The sequence below is a fragment of the Megalops cyprinoides genome, chromosome 21 (genome assembly GCF_013368585.1).
Source record: "Megalops cyprinoides isolate fMegCyp1 chromosome 21, fMegCyp1.pri, whole genome shotgun sequence".
Lineage (NCBI taxonomy): Eukaryota > Metazoa > Chordata > Actinopteri > Elopiformes > Megalopidae > Megalops > Megalops cyprinoides.
Genome location: NC_050603.1, coordinates 21,511,569 through 21,534,613, shown reverse-complemented (window position 1 = coordinate 21,534,613; position 23,045 = coordinate 21,511,569). Strand labels below are relative to the sequence as shown.

General features: G+C 48.2%; 1 protein-coding gene across 1 annotated transcript in view; it reads left to right on the top strand.

Moving 5' to 3' along the window:
• The window catches only part of trappc9 (trafficking protein particle complex 9), a 267,915-nt gene that overhangs the window by 143,140 nt on the left and 101,730 nt on the right, over nt 1-23,045 (top strand). Inside the window, exons 18-19 of the mRNA XM_036555457.1 lie at nt 4,038-4,180; nt 14,579-14,689. Coding sequence (XP_036411350.1) covers nt 4,038-4,180; nt 14,579-14,689 — 254 coding nt within the window. The remainder of the gene's footprint in view (nt 1-4,037; nt 4,181-14,578; nt 14,690-23,045) is intronic.

The following is a 23,045-nucleotide window of genomic DNA, read 5'->3' as shown; positions in this document are numbered from 1 at the left end:
GTTCACATTCCTCCTTGATTTTGAGGGAGGGATTAAGGCCTTGACACGGTAGTAAGCTGTCGCTGCAACAGCCTGTACATCTGAACGTCATCAATAGAATCTATCTACGTGTGGGAGGCACACTATTCAGACTTTCAAGTCTGCAATATCTTACTCCAATATCTACCTATGCAATATCTATCTCCCGGGAACAAATTCCATATTTTTGGTTTTGTCTTTTGACTGCACTGCCTTTCAGGGCTCTCTCCCTCTCTATCAAATATGAATCAGAAGGAGCATCAGTGACATACCACTTTAGTACACAGACAGCAAAAAAACGTCTGACACCCGTCACATAGATCAAAATGCCATTAAGCTGGAAGTATCCTCACGGAAATATATGCGTGTTTGCATGTTTCTCTCTAATCACAAACGCTCCTGCATGCAAATACGTAAGTGTGTTGTTATTCGTCATAAATAAAAAGAATACTCCCCCATTTTCTTGTCTACCCCTGCCTGTTTCTCTTCCCTTTATTCCTCTGGCAGCGTCTTCACAATGTGGCCACCCACTGTCCCTCACTCTCTCACCCCCTCCTGCCGCAGACACAGCGTACTGTGGAAAGTAACTGCTCTTCCTCCGGTGAAAGGTGCAAGAAAAATGTTACTGAGGAAATATCAGTCAAGTTTAAACTGATTAAATATGCTGTAAAAATATTGAAATCAATTAGCTCTGACGTAAATGTGGTGGGATTCAAAACATCTACAAGTACAACAGCAGTGGCATCACATAACCTTTCTTTCCTTCCAGAAATTGTTACAGATTATGGTTGAGTAAATTTGGAGGAATTGATTCTTGTTGGTTACCCAGGGTTTGTGTAATTGATTCTCTCAGATCCAGATACTGTACCTCAGAGTCTTAAATGTTTGGACTTTAATTGGATAAATATTTCACAAGACTTGTTTTGCCCTGGAATGTGTTTCCAAGGTCCCAAAGCATTAATTCTGTTTTATCTGCAGCTGGACGCTGGCTTTATGTCATTCTCCTCTAATTGAATAAACAAGTGTGCACATTTAATTATACATATAAATAAAAAAGCATATAAAAAAGTTTATTTTGATGGTCGACAATTTAGCAGCCGAGCTGCTGTGCTCCTGCCTTATGGAAAGGTTTAACAGCGTCAGCTGAATTTCCAGAAGGCTCTGCCGTTATCCGCTTTCACCCATCTCTCTTCGCTTTGTCGCTTGTGGGCCGGTCACCATTAACCTGTGGTCATGCTCCTGCCCGGTCTTCCCTGGCTCTCCGAACTTCAGCGTTCTAAATGTGAAAATAGCGGAGGGGTTCAGCAAATGCAACGCGCCACGCTTCATAAGGAAAGAAGCAATCCGAAAATTTAAAAAGGCCAGGTGTCTAGACTCTTGAGACAGAAGTGGATGTTCTTAGTGTGACACAGCACTACCTTTCAGTGTTTGTAAAACAAAGCTTAAAATTGAACTGAGGTCCAATTACCATGGCAGAATACAGGTATTTAATCCTCCAGAGCTTCTCAGTCCTCCTTGTAAAAGTAATCATTTATGAATAGGATCACGGTCTTTCTAGCTTGCCTTTACAGAATAAAAAACAATGGGACTTCCAGACAAATGACAGTTGTAATGGACTGTGGACTGTTGACAAATTAATGTTAACAAAGCGAGGAAAGGAAAATGGCTGTAAGCGTGCCGCGGGCCTCTGTCTGGACCGGCATCGCTTTTGAAAACGCGCTTTGTTGCTGTCAGAGCTCCGGTCAGCCGCCGCGGCGGGCCCGGTGGAGGCGTGTCGGCGGCGGAGGCGCCTGCTCCCGTTTGCGACGGCGCCCCGCTGTTTGTCACGGCGCCGCCGCGAAGGGAAAGAACACGGCGTCCCGGCCCCCTGTCTGAAGTGCGCCGCCGCCGCCGCCGGCCCCCGAGAATCAAAGGCATTCAAATCAGATCAAATCAAGCGCGGCTCCCGCAGCGCCTGTGCAGATCTCCGGCGCCGCCGGCGGGCCGCCCCGCGCGCCGCCCCGCGCGCCGCCCCGCGCGCCGCCCCGTGCGCCCCTCTCTCCCCCGGCCGGATCGATCACACGGCTTCACTGGGCTCCTCTTTACCCATGCAAATGACAGGGGAGTTATGTGCGCTTTTAAATAGAGGACATTGGTGACAGGTGAACAAAACATTTCTGTGCAGGCAAAGTGGCATTTAGCAGTGAAACTCAAGCAGCAGAGAGAGTTCACATTGTTACGGCTGCGCAACTATATTACAGCCTTTTTAGCACAACTCTTCAGTGTATTACATGTGACCTTTTACACATATGTAATTGCATGCTGCTTAAACACTGTAACAACATGCTGTTTGTGGTTTAGTATGTAAATCAAGTGCATTTGTACAGAAATCAGTTCTGCTCAATGCTTGTGACACTTACTGTGTTGTTTTTTAAGAATGCATAATAATTATGTTCGAGATCATAATGTTTTCATATTTTTATCTAGAAATTTGAGGAAAGTGCCAGTTGAATACTGGAAATCAATCTTGCTAATAATAACAGAGTTTGCTAGAGATCAAAATAAGAGTAAAAAATATCCCACAGGTATTGTATCTGTCAGCAGGGCTTGGAGTTAGCTGCAGTAGCCTAGCGTCTTTTCAGGGGAGTCGCAGCTGCGCCACTACGGCAGACCCCCCGGGCAGCAGCGGAGCCCCGTCCCGCTTAGCAGCTCGATGGAGAGGAGACGGGAGCAGAATCATAAAGAAGCCGTGTGTTTATTCCGGCCGGGGGCCGCCCCTGCCTCTATCAGCAATATGACAAATTTGTGGAAATGATGTACGCTCGGCGGTACAAAACGCCGCTTCAGCCAGCCGCCGTGGCTGCCCCTGAGTCAGCAGCACTCCTGCGCATTAACTGTCACTTTCGATTTCCTCTCTCCGTCCTCCGTCCCCCTTGCCGCCCCGTTGGCCTCCCTGGCTCCGGAGGTGGGGAGACGCCTGATTGCGCCGCCGCCCCCCCCACTAGAATCGAGTGGGCCGCGCGCCCCTCCCCGTGTCCCCGACGTGCCGTCCCTTCATCTGGGGCAGCCGGGCCTCCCAGCATGCAGTGCGTATCCCGCTGGGACATTGGGGTCCCCGAGAGGTCACCCGCCTCCTCGCGGAAGCTTCATCCTCGCCGTGCGGGCTCTCCCTGCTGACGCCGCCGAGAGCGTGCCAGCGCAAGCGAGTTGGCGTGTTAGCGGCGATTCCCAGGTAATGAAGGCCACGCTGGTCGTACTCGTCTCGGTCACGCCGCCTGCGAAATAGCGGCGAAATTCAGTTCCCAATTCAGGGCTCGCGAGCACAATCAAAACTCACCGGGGAGGGGGTGGGCGGTCAAGGAAGCCCAGGGAAATCCATTTCCAAATGAGCAGGCCTCACCTTTCCTCAGGAGGCCGTTTGCAGGCGAATGAGTTTGTTCCCTCCTGTCCAGCCTCGGGATTGGGAGGCGGGAATCAGAGGCCTGATGAGGCGTCTGCTGTAACTCTCAGGCCTACTTCTCATTTTCCTCGCAGGTCTCTCTTCTCCACTTACCAGCATTGATAACCAATGGCTAATTCGAGCAGCCTGAGGGAGCGGCACCGTTTCAAAGCAGCAGTATCTATATATCTACCATACGTATGGACACAGAGTTGGCTAATTCTGTGTGAAGCGCTCATTCGAACTTAATTACCCCTCGCGAGGAAATGAGCGCGGCGTTCATTAGCCTCTTGTTGACGGAACTGAAGCGAGGCAAACCTTGTAGGGCTTCAAATGATCAGTGGACGGAATCATACCGTGCTGAAGCGGTTCCCGCAGGGGTCCGCCGGTCCTCGTGGGCCGCACTTTAGCACTTTCGTCTGATCTCGCGAGCACACAGACACGCGGCCGGCTAATACCAGCTAAGAGGCTACCAGAGTGCTTCGCAGCAGGGCTGGCCTGCTCTCTGCCTGCCTCTCCGAGGGTAATTTACGGTGTTTACACTCTTAACCGGAGATGCGTCTCTCTCTCTCTCTTTCTCCCCTCTCTCTTTTTCCCGCAGACCCTGGAGGCCATCTTGAACTTCAAGTACTCAGGCGGCGCCGGGCACGTGGAGGGCTACTATCGCGAGCTGTCGCTGGGCGTGCGTGTGGACGTGGAGCCCTCGGTCCTCTTCACGCGCGTCAGCACCCTCCCCGCCACCAGGTAACCGGGGCGCCCCCCGAGCTGTCGCCGCCGGTCCCCGCTCCCGCCGATCCCGCATCAGCCACGCCAATTGTACATTATTACAGCTGTAATGATGGGAATCTTTTTCTCCCCTGGTCTTCCGTCGAAGGATGACATTTCCAATGACAGGACCGGAGCACAAATTAATGAATATTCCCCCCCCCCCCCGTCAGCTCGCAGATACCGCAGAAAACCTACAGCGAGGGAGACAGATCGCACCCCAGTCATCGGCACTTGAAGTGAATCATTAGCTGTAATAATATCTGCAGTTTAACCCATCCATCTTCCCCGGTGATAGATCTCGCTTCCCGCTGTACCGTCATCATCATCTTGTCACCCCTCTCGTCATTCCTCCCCCCACCCCACCCCGTCAAGCGCGAGACTCCAGATTTGCAGATTGCCGCAGCACTGTATGTCTTTAAGCGGTGACATTTCGCTGCTCTCTCCCGTTAATAACCTCTCTCCAGCCCTTTTCGGCTCCGGAGACAAAGAACTTGTTTATCGAGTGAGATTCTCGGAAGAAATTCAAGATTTGGACCCGGGGAGAAAAAAAAAAAAACACAATCTACAGTATGGCAGGAAGCAGATGGACGCTGAACTCTCTCTCAGATAAGATGCCTCTGCCAGCCTGGGTCAATGCGTGCGAATGAGGAGGAGGCTATCTGCCACACAGAGCCTCAGCCACCTGGAGGAGGGCCGCGGCGGTGGTGACGCTAATTCACCGTTCAGAATTAAGGGCGTGTCGGGTGGGGGGGGGGGGGCACGATAACCCGCGGACCTTTGGGAAATGAAGGTCTCGAGTGTTGGAAGAGGACTGGAAATGAAAACTCTCTTGGCGTGATTGCCGTGTGTCCTGTGATGGAAAAACGTGGTTCACTTGAAAAAAGATAAATATGGAACCGTGGGTTATTGGGCTATTCCAGGACACCAGTCACGTATAGTCACAGAGGGGCAACTCTGCTATTCCAAATGGGGCAGGGAAATGAAAACCAACTGAAGTCCAATACATTTACTTGATTTATTTGCAGAGTACCCACACACCTTTACCTTATCTTACCTTACCCCTTACATTCTATGTAGATTTTAATGTATGTATATACTTTATAACTGACTATCCTTTTAGCAATACAGTGAACAGTGCCACTATCAACAGCAGTGCACCACCAAGGTTTCAGAGCTGTTTTTTGGGGTACAAATGGAGTTCCCAGTGCACCACACTGCTGTGCTGAAAGCCAGACAAGAAAGGCTCGAGCAAACTGGCAGATGGTTCTTTTATACTGTTCGGACAGGCTTTGTTTTTGCTCAGCTGCCGGCCGCGCGCAGGTACCTGACGGGAAAGGGAAGCAGCCGCTGTCTCCAGATCAGTCGTGTCGGGCGTTCGAAGCGATTAGATGGAGTGGTTCGGCTCGCTGCGTCTCATTAAAGCTTGCTGTCTGGCGACGTGAGACTCCGGCTCTCCGGCACCTAGGGGAGGTCATCCGGCGTGAGGCCGCCGCTGTCTTGAAAACACGTTAAACAAAGATGTTCAGCCAGCGGAAGAGCGTAGGGGAATACTTTAATACACTGATATGTCTCTCACATGGGCAGTGCTCGACCCCCCCCCAAAAAAAAAGGTGCTGCGCTTTTGTTGGTTCAGAAAACACAGGACTGTGTTGAGGCACCTGCCCCACGTTTTAAGAAGTGTGTGGCATTTATGAGCGTTAGCCTTCGTCTCGCGGTGGAAAGCCACACCTCGGGTTCACACTCTTGCTGTGGGTCCCTGCTTATTCAGAGGTTGAATCCCGTGGAGAAAATGAGCTCACCCCTTCATTTTGGGCGCGGGGGCTTGTTTACGGGCAGGTTTGAGGGAAATGTGAGAGATGCTGGGACGCAGCGTTAATCCTCCTGACCTCTGTTTGATATGGTGCTGCGCAGTCTATGCCCAGAAACTCTGTAAGAACCAGATTACCCAGTGTGGAGTTAATGTGTTCTCCAGTACACAGGGGGGAGTTTTTGTGTGTGTGTGTGTGTGTGTGTGTGTGTGTGTGTGTGTGTGTGTTGGGGAGATTAGGGGATGTGTGGAATCTGTAGTAAGCCAACGCAAGTTGAATCCAGCTATTGTTTCTTTGCATATAGCAATGAGCTCTGATGAGTCAGTGTGTGTGTGTGTGTGTGTGTGTGTGTTGGGGTGGGTTAGGGGATATGTGGAATCTATTTCAACCCAGTGCAGGTTGAATCCAGCTGTTCTTTATACTGGGAGGAACTCTTTTTAGTGTGTATGTGTGTGTGTGTGTGTGTGTGTGTGTGTTTGAGAGAGAGAGAGAGAGAGAGTGATAGATGGACTGAGGGAGAGAGAGAGAGAGAGAGAGAGAGAGAGAGAGAGAGAGAGTAACGGATGTAAGTACACTGCCGTGTTTGTTTTTATCCCTTTGAGAAACAACAGAGCCAGTGCAGTTCTGTGTGTGAGTTCTGTGTGTGCGCCGCAGGAGGGCATACAAATGATGCTGCATCAGGATTCATGAAGCAGTTCGCCTTGCTACAAGTGAAGCTTCCATTCCGTCCGCGTCCACAAATGAATCCTGCTGACGCAAGGGATCCTCTCACAAGTGACGCGTGCCGCCACTCCAGCAGCCAGAAAGCGCGTGTGGTGCTCCATCCATCAGCTCTCTCATCGGTAGGCTGCTAGATGCCCAAGAAAATACGGCGGATTAAAATAAAATTTGCCTCGAGTAAAATGGGTTAGGATCGGTTCAGGTGAATTCATTAGACTGCCTCTGACAGTTACAATAACCTGTGTGGCGGTGTGTGGAAAGTAAACAGCAAGCTAGAAAACTAGCTTTAAGCACGCCCTTGGATGGACAGCTGTCTTTGTAGGTTTGTTTTCTTTTACCTGAGTTTGTAAAAAAAAAAAAAAAAAAAAAGAAAAAAATTGCAGTCTCGCATGGGAAATTGCATATTGTTCCTACGTTAGAATGTTAAAATAGAGGTCAAACGTTCAGATGGGAAATTCTAGGAAACCTTGCTCTGCAAGCTGTGTTCTAAACACGAGCATTAACGACAAGGCCGTTGAAAATATGCCTTTATCAAGGCTAGGCACTGAACAGCATTTGCTGAAAAACAGGAAAAAAAAACATGAATATTCCATTAGTCTAATTTTTAGAAACGGGGTAGATTCAAGGCTGCCGATAATTATTCTGTATCCAAATGAGCGTGCATTTTATGTTACCTGTGACGAACAGAAAATAAACACACCCAAAGAGAAATAAGCACAATAGAATGCTGTTATCAAAATAAATGGTGCTTTACAGTAGCACTGCATTTACTGTCATGTAGTTAGGTGTCCTGAAGGTACTTCATTATGTTGGACAATTTACACAGGACAGCATTAGTTGTCCTGACAGTCCGTGTATAGATAAACTTGTTTTTACATACATGCAGAGCTTTCCCAATAGTTACTCTTCAAATGAATGTTTGTGCTGTGAAATTTTCATGCAGACCAAAAAACTGCTGTGTATCTGTCCCTCTGTATGTGCAGTATATTTTGGAACAAAATAAATGACGTACATGTTTGATACATATGCTATTCTAATATATATCTAATATACAACATATAAACAAGGGCGGCAGTGTAGCATAGTGGTTAAGGAGCAGGACTCGTAATCGAAAGGTTACAGGTTCGATCCCCGCTGGGACAATGCTGCTGTACCCTTGGGCAAGGTACTTAACCCACAATTGCCTCAGTAAATATCCAGCTGTATAAATGGATAACATTGTAAAGAACTGTAACCTATGTAAGTCGCTTTGGATAAAAGCGTCTGTTAAATGAATAAATGTAAATGTAAACACACATGCTTCCACGCATATGCAGGTATAATATATGATTTTGCTGTTCCTGATTTTTACTGTTCCTGTATCTTCCTCCTTAAATTCGCTCAAGCATCTTCTCCCCCTCCTGCCTCCCCCGTTTCTAAAAATAGGCGATCTCCGACGGGCCTCTCGGTTCAGTCTGAGCTCATGCGCCTCCGTTTAATTTTATGGAGAGGGATGCGTCAGGCGTTGGGTCAAAAACAACTGCGAAATCAGCACTTATTGATCAGAGATCCTGGGGACGGACCAATGTTCCCTGTAAGATTGATCTGTTATTCCTCTCGTCTTCTCGGCCGCAGCCAGTGAGGCCATCGCTCTCTTGACTGTCGTCGTTGGCCGCTGGGCGGGGAGGGGCAAGCCGGGTTGAGTCGGGTTCACCGGGGTCGGCCTGCGGTCACCCCGCCGTGTCCGAAACACCTCGCGGTGCCGGGCGGCGGTAACGGTCAGCTTATTCAAGCCGTAAGCATTAGCGTCAGTTTGAACCCATACGAAGAGGCTAGCCTGAGAGATGTTCCTTGAATTATGTTCCTCGTGGAGCCTCCTCTGATCAATAGTGGCAAATAGCCGATCTCACACAACTCATTTGTTAGAGTGACAGAGCTTGTTCCATAAATAGAAGCTGTATTCATTGCCGCTCGCTGTGTTTTCCTGGGGTTGGCCATTTAAACTGCTTAGTCTTGGCTGTTGTTCCCTTGGTCGTTGTGCTTAAGTGCATTCTTGGCTTTCATTACGTTATCCCATCTCTTTTATTATGAGCTTGCATGTATGCAGAAGCCTCTTGCTTTTAGTATTGTAAGGTCTCCGTTAGCTGCTCTTAAGCGCATTTTTGTTTTGCCAAAACACAAGTCAGAGTGGTTTCGGCAGAATACGGTCTTGGAGCCAACAAACAGTCATCGGCTTGATTGATTTATGCACTTTCCCTGTCTTGGTTGTTTCAGTATTTTCAATAATGCATTTCCTGTGAAAATACTAGAGGCTCTGAGACACAAACACTGAATATTTTCCTCGTTTGCAAGAAAAAAATCTGTATCCCGTTACACATTATTGTAAGTCCAGATATTTCTCTGTCCAAATAAATATTGACAATCCCTCTTCCTTACAGTGATGTTTACTTGACATGTAAAGTAACACTGTTAAATCTACCTGAGAGGACTGAAATTAACAGCCATTTTAGAGATGCAGGAGAACTGTAGCCAAACTCAGCCATGTCAATCAGACATTAGTGTTATCATTGGTAGTCACCTGTAATCTGAGCAATGCAATTGTGAGGGAATTTTAAAAGAGAGGGTCTGTGTTTGCCTATTTTGCTGGTATGAAAAATACATTTTATGGAAGGACAAGCTGCAGTCGCGGTGGAAATTGAAATGTAACTGACAGGGATTGCATTCAGCAGAGCCGATGATCATTCACAACCGAAAGCTGGAAAATGCCTTCATTTTTTTGACAGCTAAATTGACCAAACTGAAAATTAAGCCACTTAGGTAAAAATAACGCAACATCTCCACGGAGAATCGCTTCTAGAACATTTTAAAAGGAAGACTAGAATGTTAGTATTTTGTTATGGTTCAATACATTTACATAATAAAAGGCTCAAACAGTTTTGAATGTGAATTAATTATATCCTTTGTAGATTGGCAACTGTAACTTCGTCCGTTTATACAGTGGGAGAATATTGACTGAATTCAGCTGAAGTACTGTGCTTGAGGGCACGTAGTAGGTTCTTACAGTGATTATCACCTCCACCTCTGGTTTCTTAACCAACTATTCACAAACTTACCTTCTCAAATTGCTGAAATCTTCTTTTCCAGCATTAGCCTGCTGCCTGCTGTATGGCCACCTGAAAAGGATCTGTGAGGTGAATTGTTGTCTTGACGCGCGCCGGCTGTCGTCACCGACGTCTCCGCTACCCCGACTTCGGCCCAGGAACCCCCCCCTTCCTGCCCCGCCCGGTTTCCACGGCGGCCAGCCCTGATTGATTACAGCGGCTGAACGGCTCTACATATAAATCACTGCTTCGCCCCGTTCCCCATTAATCACGGCCCCTAACAGAGACAGAGAGACAATTAGAGAAACACGGATACCCTCCTTAAAAAATATGTGCCTTTAATTGCCAGACAGTTTATTAGGAACTTGGACACTTAAGCGGAGTTTGCCCATTTGCAGCAAAGATACTGTATTAGGCCGAGGATGGGCTGGGTGGCGTTGGAGGGTCCTTTTCTCACGGGCGATAGCTGGCGGTTGGGTTTGCCTCACAGCTCTGGTGCGTTCGACCGGTACGGAATGTTCTCGACCCCAGCACATCTCAGGCAGGTGGATTTACACCACGGATGGGTTCTGCAGGCTGTCAGTCAGCCAGAGGCGGATCAGAAAGGCTGGAGGCAGAGGCTTCGTCCGCAGAAGTAATGGAAACCAGGCCCTCGGGCCCCTGCCTGCCGCCATGCATAATGCAGGCAGTGACCCACCGCCGCTCAAAGCAGAGTATTTCGATGGATTCTTCTGTGGCGCTGGTCTCTTAGCCGCGGCCCTCTCTCCCACCGCGGCCCTCCTGTGGCATCCGCGGCAAGGAAACAGACATAAATCAGAGAAATGCATTGCAGGGACCCCGTATGCGGCACACGCCGAAGACTTCCGCACCCCCCCACACCACCACCACCACCTCCACCTCCCGCTCCTGCTGGGAGCTGTTTTCACAGCGGCGCCACGGTGATGTGCAGGAAATAGTGTTTCCACACCTCTGAGCTTGCAGTCGGGAAGCCCCCCCGAGTCACCTTGGAGCTGCAGACAAATTCAGCTCCCTCCCCTGCGCCAGGGCCTATCGGCCAACAGCGTACAGCCAGAGCACAGTCCGCTCCCCAGCCTACCCACAATGCACTGCATCCTAATTCAACTCTGAGTGGCTGGTATGATCAAGTTTTGCATCTTTTACGTCCCATGTGCAACATTTTCTGGTAAACTGCCAAAGCATCAAGCCACTGATTTATGTCTTTGAGTTTTTTTGTGATGACGTTGACGTTTTGTTGACGTTTCACGTTTATTTTCCAGTGATTTTACAGTTGTCACCGGCGGTAAACGTGTGTCATCCCCACCGCTGTGGAACCCTGTGCTCCCATTTGTGTTTGTGCAAACATAAACCACCCAATGGAGGGAGAGTACGCCACATCTGTCTCTCTCTCTCCGTTTTGATTGCTCGGGCATGAGTACCATTCAGCCGCTGTGCAGTACACTGTTGCGTGAACAGAATGTCCAACAAACAGCCTTTGTAGGCTTGGACTGCTGTTTTCCTTTAGGTTTATAATTACCGGTGTCTCTGTGAAGCGTTTAGCAGGCAAGAAGGAGCTTTGTTTCAGCTTTGTTTCGGGTACATTGTGAAAATTTCCATGGTGCATTGTGTCTCCTTCGGGATTCATTTTCATTCAGTCTTACTTAAAAGGTAACTCGTTAAAATGCCAACTGAAAAATGAATGACACATGACACATGCATTTTCTGACATTGTGGAGTATGTCAGCAGATGTATTCAGTTATTTAAAAGTACATCTACAAAGTGTATTCACGAAATAACGTAAGATTACAGTATCGTTTAACGTTCTGCAAAGGGTTTGAATTTGAAGCTGTGGAAAAAGTTTTTGGGCTTTTAGGAGAGAAATGTCGGAAGTGAACAACTCAGAACATTTGCAGATCATGGTGATTGGTGCAGTTGTTTGGCCCTTTCCACCTGCTGAGGTTTTCCCCATGTCTGTCAGACATCAGCCCTCACACAGCACAGTGTGACCTGTTGTTTCTACCTGCCTCTCAATCTCCTCTGGCTGAGCTCTCAATCTCTCTGGAGTCAGTCACTCTCTCTCTGCATTCTCTCCTAATCAAACGTTGGCCGTGGCTCTGTTTCTGTTTCTGTCTTTCTCTGAATCAGCGTCAGGGTCAAATTCTATTTGAATTCAGTCAGTTCTGGAAATTAATTGAAATTCAACTGGATTCAGCTATTTAAAAGATTGTCTTTGAAATGACGGTCAATTTTTTTCACTCCCTGAATTGCTGAAATTGGAATTTAATTGACCCCACCTCTGCTAGATATTTTTTTCTATGACTCACTTTCCACACCCTCCCCTTCAAATGTGGCCTAGACCTTACAGTATATAGTACACAGCACTATGCTTGATGTGAGTCACCCTGACCGCACTGTAGTAACACTGTTTCTTTGCATTCACTGTTGCAATTCTCTGTTCACTGGCATTCCCCCTTCAGCTCATATAGAATTGTGCTGCTTGAGTTGTCCTCTCTTCCTCTCCTGTGGTCTCTTGTTTTTAATTTCAGAACAGCTTCACCTCGGAAGGCTTACTTTCACCGTGTTGCTTCTTGTCAAATCTTTGCTTGCACCTTTTCTTTAGTTTGCCAAGAGCATTGTGTACTTTTAGGCTGTCTCCTCCTTATTCCTTTTTTGTTGTTGAATATTAGTGTTAAATATTATTCCCTTTTTCTCTAGCTTCACACTGGTGGAATGACCTGTCATGTCGTAATGAGTTGCTTCTTTAAACAATAGCCCCCGTGTTTCCTCTTTTAGAAGCTTCTTCTCTTTGCGCCTCATTTAATGCCTTAAATGTACTCCGCTCTTGAATTTTTTTAATAACCTGTGATTTCTGTTGTCTAATAAGCCTTGGTTTCTTTTTTTTCCCCCAAGCGGATCTTGTACACGGGCTTGTTTTAGCCTGAACTGAATGAGCGCTCGCATATTAACTGTTGCTCGCATGCCATTTTGTGCTTAACAAGCATGTTCTCACTCCAAAGTAATGTGGTGCAGAAAGGGTACATTTCTTTAGAGTTAAACTTCAGACAAAGTTCTCTGTTTTGCCATTGAGCAAGATTTCTTTGGCTGCTTTCCCTATTATGATATGCCATTTGATAATTGGAATTAACACTTGGAGTGATTCATTCTGCGACTGAGCTTTGCCAAAAGTCAGCGCTGATCTAATCTCAGTTTTACTTTCATTTGCGAGCTTTCTTGGCAGATTCTTATCTGTACCACTTGATCCCGCTGCCCTTTTTAACCTCAAATCTGTCTAAGTAGTACCTCACTAATGAGTGTCCAGGATGGAAGTCCCTGTTGTGTTATGTCTGAAGCTTAGACGGCCGCAGTGCTGGAACTGCACAGCATGGCCCCTTACAGTGTTGCACGGGCATATTTCAGTCTTCCACTGCGGGTGCTGTTTTGGCATGGGCGTACTCTGGAAGGAGTGGGGGTTGGGTCCCAGACCCACAATCCAGTGGGAATCAGCCAGCTCATTTCTGTGCCTGGGCTGTACTTGATAGTCGTTGTGATGAATATAAACCATTATTGCATTGAGTGGAAAGTACGATGATCGTGAGTGTAAAGTATGACTGTGGAAAGTGTTACGTATGAATGTGTTTTAAATGTAAAGTATGACTGTAGTTAGTGTAAAATATGTTCAAGATGTGTGTGATGTGTCTAGGACTTGGGTATGCATTGTCCCTCATGGACCATATGTGTTCATACATGTTTTTATGTAACCGTGCTAATAACTGCCATTATAATTATATGTGTGGTAAGTATTAATAATTGACTACTATATTAATACTTTAATACTTTATTAATCCAAACCATAAATCATGAGCCTACATTTAATTCTGTTTTATAGCCTTTAGTTCAGTGGGAGGTGTTTAAATTGCTGTACCCGCACAGCAGAGGAAATCGATTACTGACGAATAATCTTGCCAATTATCAGGTATTAATAGAGAGAAAATGCCACGTCCATGTATCCTTGATCAAGATGAACTTTTCAAGCTTGCTGAATTTGCATGGGCATAATTGAATATGTAGTGCTCTGCGCTCACAGAGAGGGGATTATCAGTGTTGCAGCGTGGGGTGCAGTGACCTTTCGTTTGTTCCACGTGGATCTAAATCGCAAATCGACCCACTCATGATCTGCATGTGAAAAATAAGGGCGTCCGCTCGAAGGCTGCCTCCCACGGCCTTCGCCGCACTCGTCCAACCCCACCAAGGCCTTGTGACATTTGATGTCACGGGGGGGGGGGTGACAAGTGCTGTTTGTGCTCCATTGTTTTTGTCCTCATTAAACGTGTTTGGGGGCCGCGCACTTTCTCTGGACGGGTGCGGACGGGAACAAAACAGCACGCTACTTGAATGGAGCGAAAAGTTCCAGTCCGTTATGATGCGTTTGTGTGCTTACATGTGTGTGGGATGGCACGGAGCCTCATCACGTTGTATGTGATTTTTAAGAAACGTGTTTCATTGTATCTATGGTATCAGTCTCGCCTTAGGGGTAGTTGTAGGTCATTTCAGTTTCTGTCCTGCACTTGCCTAATAACATGTGTTCTGCCCTTGTGCTGTCCCAAGCATCTGTCATGTAAATAAATAACGCCTGTGATATTGTGTGTAATTTTTACTGATGGTAAAGCTCTGTGGGGATTGTCCCAGGACGCGTCTGGGTAGGAGGGGTGTGCGTGTGGCACTGAGGCAGATCTGATTGGCTCTTCCCCTCCCTCTCTCCTCTTGCCAGTACTCGCCAGTGCCACCTACTGTTGGATGTCTTCAACTCGACTGAGCACGAGCTCACGGTCAGCGCCAAGAACAACCAGGACCTAGTGCTGCACCCCAGCGAGTGCCAGAGGTGAGCTGTGCACACACACACTAACACACACACACACACACACACACGCGCACAGGGTACACCCTTACTCACGCACACACAGACACATACACACACCCTGACACAAACATGCACAGTGTGCATAGAGGTTCTCTTTCACTCAGTGATGTAATTTTATTATTATTATTATTATTATTATTATTGTTACGTTAGGTTTGTCCATGGTGCATATATTTATGCAGAACAGGTAAAGTATGCTGTGGTTTTAGGTGTGTGCTTTCCCAGACTGGCAATGGCCACCAAATCAGATGGCTAAGATACCATGGCATCTCTAAGATGATAGTATTGGTTACAGTCATGTGATTCTATCTGTTATCCTTTCACCTAGACAAGCACCTGATATTATTCCTGATTTAAATTCTGTAAATTGATTTAACCGTTTCGTGGTGCTCATCTTATAATGATTCTTCTGGATTTCTCCTCTGACTGCCGGCAGTCTCCCTCAGGACAAAGTTACGATTACACAACTATCCCTGCAGATACAGCCATGCGCCGCTTAACGTCCACGATAGGTTCTGTGAAAGAAGACATTATGTGATTTGGACGTTGTGCGAACACCATGCTATATAGCCAAGATACTGTAAACATATAGTACCGTCCTGTATCTCAACTAATGTATCTGGTAAAGAACACTGTAATATATGGGTTAAGTTGGTTATTATTGTACAATACTAAACATAAAGCACATTAATACACTGTAACATTATACGCCTGGCAGCGCAATCGCTTTATTTCCATAAGACATGAGATACATGTATTGCGTGCGGGAAGCGTTGCCTTCACTACATCCGATTACGTCCGGTACATCCCGTTCTGTGATCAGGATTTTTAAACTTTATTATTACCATATGGCACTACGGATGTATATGTCCATTCGACGTTGTCCGAATGGATGTTAAGCGGCGCATGACTCTACATTTTAATAATTTAGCAGCTGAAGATGTTTATTCCTCTTAAGATATTTACGATTGATTTTACTGTTGGCTGCTTCAGTCCCTCTCATAACAGTGTACTTAGTCACAGAGTAGAAAGTTCATGTAGTTGCTGCCCAACTGAAGTCAAAAACCCCCATGCCCTCAGCTGCTGTGAATTAGACGCCTTAAACAGGCCCTCTTCTCGCCTTACTTTACTGCGCTAATGAGACAGTAATTGCTGGTATGGATTTATCCAGAGGATGCCATAACCTTTACCGTGTTATATCATTTGTCAATTTCTCCCTCCCTGTGTCTATTGACAGCCGTTGCACTGTTGCCTAAAGCGCCGGCTTCAATTCGACGTCGGTCCTGTCATAGCAAGCCCTCCTGCAATGGTCCCCTCCCGAGCCGAATCGTCCCCTACTTCGTTTTCATGGCGATAATCCGCGGTTATCGACCCCCCGTAAACGTTCTCGCCGGCGCTGTTGTGCCTAAAGTAACGCCGCACGTGAGACTTGCTGCTTCAAATGGCTCTTAAGAAAAGCGGCTCGGCGCGCTTCTCAGGGGTTATTTGGTTTCCTCTCAGCGCTGTGCGGCTCGTTATAAAAAAAAAGGCCCGTGCCGACGCGCCACCTCGCCTCCCACTCTCCGAGTCCTCCCGCTGCGCGGGATCCACAATCTTCGCTTTAATTAAATGTCTCGCTTAACGTGCCCTCCTCCAGGAATTTTTCCGCGGTTTCAGAACGGGCCGCGTCGTCCCAGCACAGCGCGCGTGTTCCACCGCGCGCAGACAGGGAACGTCTTTGTGTCGCGCGTAGTAACACATGTAGAAAATGTGCTTTAAGGTGGGGAGTTGTGTCAGGGCCCAGTCTGAGAGGCGATCTCTGTCTTGTTTATGTCTCTCCCAGAGGTAGCAGATAAAGCGTGGCTTCTGTGATGTGCTTTGGGATCCGCATTGACAGTACGAACAAAGAACTCAGCTCTGCACACAAAGGCCTCACTGCAGGGGTTAGCAGCTCTTGCTCTGAAGGAAATGCTTTAAGATATAGCCAGTGTGGTTTGGTTATTCAGCTGAAGCCAAACGTGGCCATTGGCACATTATCCCAAACCTTTGTTTCGGAGAACGTGATGAGTTCTGTATTTAAAATACAGCTGAATATTTTTTTCCCTGTTCAGCCTCCCTCCCACCGTCGGCCGCGCCGCTGTTCTGAGTTTACGGTGCCCCCCCCCCCTTCCAAGGTTAGGCACAGGGTTGCCGGCGCCGAAAGTTTTCCGCGAGTTGAAAATTGTTTTAATTAAAAATGTGTATCCGAGCCACTGCACAGTCAGGTCAGCGTTCCATTTTTAATCGCCGGCGTTCCAGCTGCGGTGGAAACAAAGCCGGCTAAAACTGGGCCGGGCGGCGCCTCGGCCGTCTCCGAGCAGGTGAGCGCGCGGCGCTTTTCGCGCCCGCTCTGCTGTGAACAGCGTTACGGAGCATCACCCAGCTCTGATCCTCTCGGCTCTGCCTCTCTCTGCTTCAGCCATTTTGTTACTTACGCGACGCTTTTACAACAGATGGCTGCACGCGCAGCGCAAGTCGGTCATTTATCCACAGAAATGTTTTCACAAAAGCTGAAATATTAAAGAAGGACACAAAAGAAATGTCACAAAGTCACAGACTTGTTTCATCATGTAACTCGAGTGGATTGTCTCAATCTGGTAACCCTCTCCCCTTTGCTAAGACCTCTTAATGCTGGACTAAGCAGCAGCATTGTTTTTTTTTTTTTTTTAAAAATGATGTTATAATGCCATTATTGATGCTTTTTAAGCACTGGTGTTCGCACTGCATTGTGTATAGAGAGAAATGACTGATAAGCAGCCTGTGTGAGCTCAGCCCTCTCTCCCAAACAGCGAGCCAGGGTCCTGCAGCGGGCTGGCAAGGGGAGCCAGTTCGGCCGCTGGGCGCCGGGCGGTTCATTTCAAATGATGTCACCTCTGCCTGCGCGGCTCTCCGAGCATGCTGCAGGACTACTGTTTAATTGGGTATCTTTTCCTTGGGAGCCGGTCGAGAGGGCTAGGGGCAAAACGTGAAAGGACTGCATTACAAAAATACTACGCTGGTATTACAATACACTAGTGTGGAAAAATGGAAACGGTTGTAAAGCTCTGAGGAACTGTTCATATTGTGGGAAAAGCTGATGTAGTGGAGCAGTCCTGTTTGTCCGTAGATGTAAGCCAGTATTGTAAGCCAGTTATTATTCTTTTTCACATGATAGTCTACTTCTCAGCGCTCTTTTAAGTCATTCTGTAAGCTTCCTAACAAGCTTTACAACACAAGCACTGAGTTCATTTACAAAACAGGTAAATTGTGCGCATCACCTGGGCGGCCAGTTTACTGAATAGACCAGTGATATGTTTAATGGGTCTTTCCATATTTGCCCAAGTAAACAAGCGAAGTTATCTCCCATTCTTTTTGGGAGCTCATAACGGCGGGCAGCGCTTATCTGTTGCGATGCCGATCAGCGGCGCACGCGGTTTTAATTCCGAGATAAACAGAAGACAAAAGAGCAGAAAACAGCGGATAATGATTCCGCCGCGCGAGGATATTGAAAAACGCGAGGCGTCCCCCGGGGGTTCGCGAGGCGATTTAGTCATCACGCCAATCGCTGCTCTGCGAGAGGCTCCTGATTCAGACCCGCAACGCAGATCGTTAAAGCCCGCGACGCCTAAACGCTGGAACCCGCTCCCAATCACGGCTGATGGAGCTGAAGTTTGCTTCGTTTATCGTGTTTCTAAATTCCTGTCTATGCCTAACATCTGAGGAACAAGAGCAGCCCTCGTTTCTGACTGGCTTTTTTTTTTTCTGACGGTTTAGGCCTCGAGTCAAACCCTTAACCAGTGGCCTCCTTCTGGCTGCCAGATGCTGGCTGGTTAATACCGTACTGCTGTCACTTCAGGCTGAGCTCCCCTTGTTTGTTTGTTTTATTTTGATTAATTTGATTGATTGATTGATTGATTGATATGCTTATTCATCCCCATGGGGAAATTCTCCTTCCAGCACGGATTACGTGAATAAACACACGAGCACAGAAACGGTAGACATCGGTCATAAAAGCACAGCGGTATATGATGAATATTTACAAAGGATATCAAAAGTACAGCCACTTTAATGTACTGATACATTAATGCATTTTGGCTTTATCGGCAGGGGATCTTCCCTATGATAAGTCGTAATGGCACTTTTGCACAGGCATTGAACGATGGTCAAAGGCTTTAACACTTGTTTAAAAAAGCATTGGCAATCCACTAGTATCACAGCATTACTATAGCATTAATCCCACTACGAGCCCAGCTCTCTGTGCTCCCCTAATAATTATCTATGAAGAATGAATCATATGAATTATATTTGATACGCCCCTGTGACATGGCTCAGCGTGGAGGGATTTCAGCGTGTGCTGAAGTGGTTTTCAGGTGCATCTCGGGCCCTCTTGTAATAATGGTTGTTTGATAATGATGCGGGGCGCGCAGCTCACTGTAACCTCAGAGTCTGGGATCAGCCCTCATGTGGCGAGCGGGAAGCCCAGCCAAGCGGAGAGCCGCCCCCCCCCCTCCTTAAACATATTGCGCGTGTCTCTCTGTTTCCCGTTCCTCCGGTGGCAGATGGGCCTGTCACTTCCCATTCCCTGACATTTTTTGATAAATGAGGCGTCGGGTGTGGGAAGTATTTTGGGAGAGTTTCGGGAGGGCGATTAAGGTGAGCATGCATCGTTGGCGGGAGTGAAGCGTCCGTCAATCACGCAGGGAAGGTTTCTTTCGGCTCGGGAGGGCCACTTCTTCAACCCGTTCCAAGGTGATCTTGGGAGCGCCGGAACACAAGCCCCGCCTCCTAACTCCGCCCATAAGGCATGGCGTTGGAACTTGTCGAGACTACGGTGCTGAGCTGAGTCGAGTTACTTTTTCTACGAGCTGTGATTTTGGCCCACGCCATCCCCATTGCCCGCCTTTGCAGAGAGAGAAGAGGACCCATTGCCCCACATCTCCATGTTGTGGTTACCGGCATATGCACAAAAAAAAAAAAAACGAACAGAGCACGTTGCTTTGATCTCCTTGTGTCTTTCAAAGCCACGTCTTTTAGAAGCAGTTCCCGCCCCCCTCCTCCTTTCATCCCTTCCATGTGTAATGAAGCGGAGGCCGTGGTGATGAATAAGAATGGGGCGCTCTGATGGAGGCAGGCCACCAGGTGCGCAGGGCCTGGGCAGAGTTAAGCCAGCCACTCGTCAGCACTTTCCCAGCCCTCAGCATTTTTCCTCTCCTCCACCTTTTTTTTTGTTAATACTGTTAAAGCTCAAGTAAACAAGCTTGCGGGCATTTGCGATTCCAGATGATTCACTGCGTGATTGAGGTCAGGGCATCATGTCATGTATGTAAATGTTCAAAGCCGAGACAAGCATGGACATTTGTTAAATTTGCATTGGGGGGCCGCAGGCGGTATTGTTTCAATTGAATGTACCGGGGTGCAGGCTGCTTTGTGTTTGTTTAGAGGCTATGTAGCATTTTGTACACTTTGTAATGCCCCAGTAGCTGTTTCACAGTGTCCTGGTCGCTGTTTCTCACATGTGACATGTTTTGTACACACATATACCACTTTGTGAGGAAGCGATTACTATTAAGCGTATGGTGCTGTGGTATTACAGCTACAGTGTAGTGTATCGGTCTTTAACAATACCTTAACCAGTGCGTTCAGCACAGCCAGTTTTTCAAAAGCCTATTCCCCCCTTTATGCAGCTCCTTTTTGGGATCATCACTTGCACGTTGGGCTCGTCTCACCACGGCAACCTGTGTACTTGCGCAAGTGTGGCGAAGCAAGACCGATGCACTCCTCAGATAGGCCCACACGTAGCCAAAAGGCCTCAGCGCAGTCCAGTACAGCCAGAGCTGATTGGAGGATAGGTGTGGCTCCACTGATGTCATCTTAAGGGCTCTTGGCTGCCTGATGAATTCCAGGAGAGACAGGGTAAACCCTGGATGGCATACCCGCCCCTACCCCAGCAGAACGAAGGCTGTATGTTTCGCTGCTGTGGGCTCCTGGTGGTGTTGTTGGCTGATGACATGGCTGGGACTGAACCAGTGCTGCAGGGCTCAGCCAACACTCGAGGTGAGGCCCATGTCCACTGAGCCGCCCGGGAGCCTTTCCGCGTGTAAGTGCAGCTCTATCCTTACGTGTAAATCCACTTTAAATTCAGCAAAGCATTTTGAAACATCAGCCCACCCTTTTTTCATGTTTAATTGAATGCCATAATTTACTTTCATGGCCAAATAGTTCATAATAAATACGTTAATCTCCCAATATGCCCTAGGAATGCTCTCATTATTACACTATATGTAAATCATCTGCAGGCTTCTATGTACAGTGCAGAACATGTGTATGCATACATAACATATCTTTATGCAAATAGTTCTCTACGGGAGGGTTTTAATTTACATTAATCAGTAATTTCATTAGGTATGTTTGTCTGTATATAGCAAGAGAGCTGTTTTGTAATATAACACTGCTGTAAATGTTACACGGACAGTTCATGTCTGGTTGGAAGAGGCATTCAGCTTTGGGGTCTGGAGGGAGCGGTTTTGACCCGCTTGGGAAGATTCTAGAAACGGAACGTATCAAACCTGTGAGAAAAAAGACCGGGGCGGTCTCTCACTGCAGTGTGAGGGAAGGAGGGCGGTTGACTGGTGAGGCGTCTTCGAAGAACACCTGAAGAGCAGCAGGTAAAATCGATAGGAGCCCGTGCTACGGCCCCCGCGTGTTTGCGCTCGGTTTTTACAACACGCCTGAAGTGACTCTCAAAGCAGGGTTGCCAGTGGTGGAAATCCCCCCGGGGTCCTCGGCCTTAATAAGGCACCCGGGTGCCCTCACGCGGCTCCTCCTCCTTTCATCTGCATTTCTTTATCCTCTCGCCATTCACCGCATCAGCCGCTTATTTCATGAATGGCAACGAGACCACTGGTTATAGTCTCTCTGTCTCTCTGGCGCTCGATCTGAACTCAGCTCTGTGTCATTCATTCCATCGACCCTCTGTTTCATTGCCCATGAAGTGTCTCTGTGACGGAGTGCCGTCACCACGGTTGAGTATGCGCTCTGACTGCCATACCAACGAGCCTGGCTCTTTGGCGTCGCGGTCAAAGTCGCATGTTTGGTACCCCGTAGACCCAGGTTTGAGGCTGGGTGGGGTGACTGCTCTCGCCCTTCGCTACAAATGGTGTCAGAAGTGGGATGGCTTGCTGCGAGGCCATTGGAGGTGTGCCTGGTGCGTGAGCCGTATGAGGGACCCCCAGGTTTGGTTGACCCCGGTGTGTGAGGGACCCCAGAGATGGGTGAAGCACTAGTGAGTGGGGCACCCTGGGATGGGAGAACTACGGCAGGGGAATGCGTGAGGGACGCCATGGTGCATGAAGCGCATGGGCACGCTTCCCGAAGGGGAGGGCAGTGTGACGGAGTGCCGTCACCACGGTTGAGTATGTGCTGTGACTGCCATACCAACGAGCCTGGCTCTTTGGCGTCGCGGTCAAAGTCGCATGTTTGGTACCCCATAGACCCGGGTTCGAGGCCGGATGGGGTGAGTGCTCTCGCCCTTCGCTACAGTCTCATTTAGCTCATTTCCATTTAGCGTATGTGTAAGGGACCCGTCCCTAATGTGCCCTTGCAAGCTAGTGGATGAAGAGGTGGCCGAACATCGCCTGTCCCTTTAGAGGTCCCACTTCTTGCATGTAAGCTTCTACTTATATGTATTTGGCTTGTGCACCAGAGCCTCAGAGCATTGCCACCAACAAGTCAGGATCCAATCAAAGTCTTTGCTCAGGCCCTTGGTCATAAGCAGCAGTCTTGCACTCCAGTGAGCGCAGTTCTTGATTGTTGGGTGACTATGGTGCTTTGAATGTCTGCCCATTCAGTACCGTGCGCTTTCGGTATGACGTGTGACCGGTTTGCCAAATTCTCTTGTGGGCACGCCAGCAGGCCCTAAGGGGGCGTCCCGTCACAGAGGGACCCACGGGGGGCGACAGCTGGCCAAGACAGAGCCACAGTACACGGGGTCCCAGATCTGTGGACGCACTCCCTGGGGAGGCTCCATTTGGGCTTCAGCTATTTTAAGAACCTCCCCCCCCCCCTCTCAGGCGGCGTCCCGTCTCCGTCACGTGCGTGTGCTTGTGTGCGCGAGCCGTCCGTGGCCTCTCCCGTTTCCCCTGCGCCGAGCGCACGCCGTCAGTTTCCATAGTGACCGCTCCCTGCACCCCGCATTAATAAAGGCGAGGTTTATCGCCGCGACACTCTCGTGCCCCCCCCCCCCAATTCCCTTTCCTGATAGCGAGCTCCTCTTTTCTCATTCACACACATCTTGTTCTCCGCACTCTGAGAGCTCAGCAGA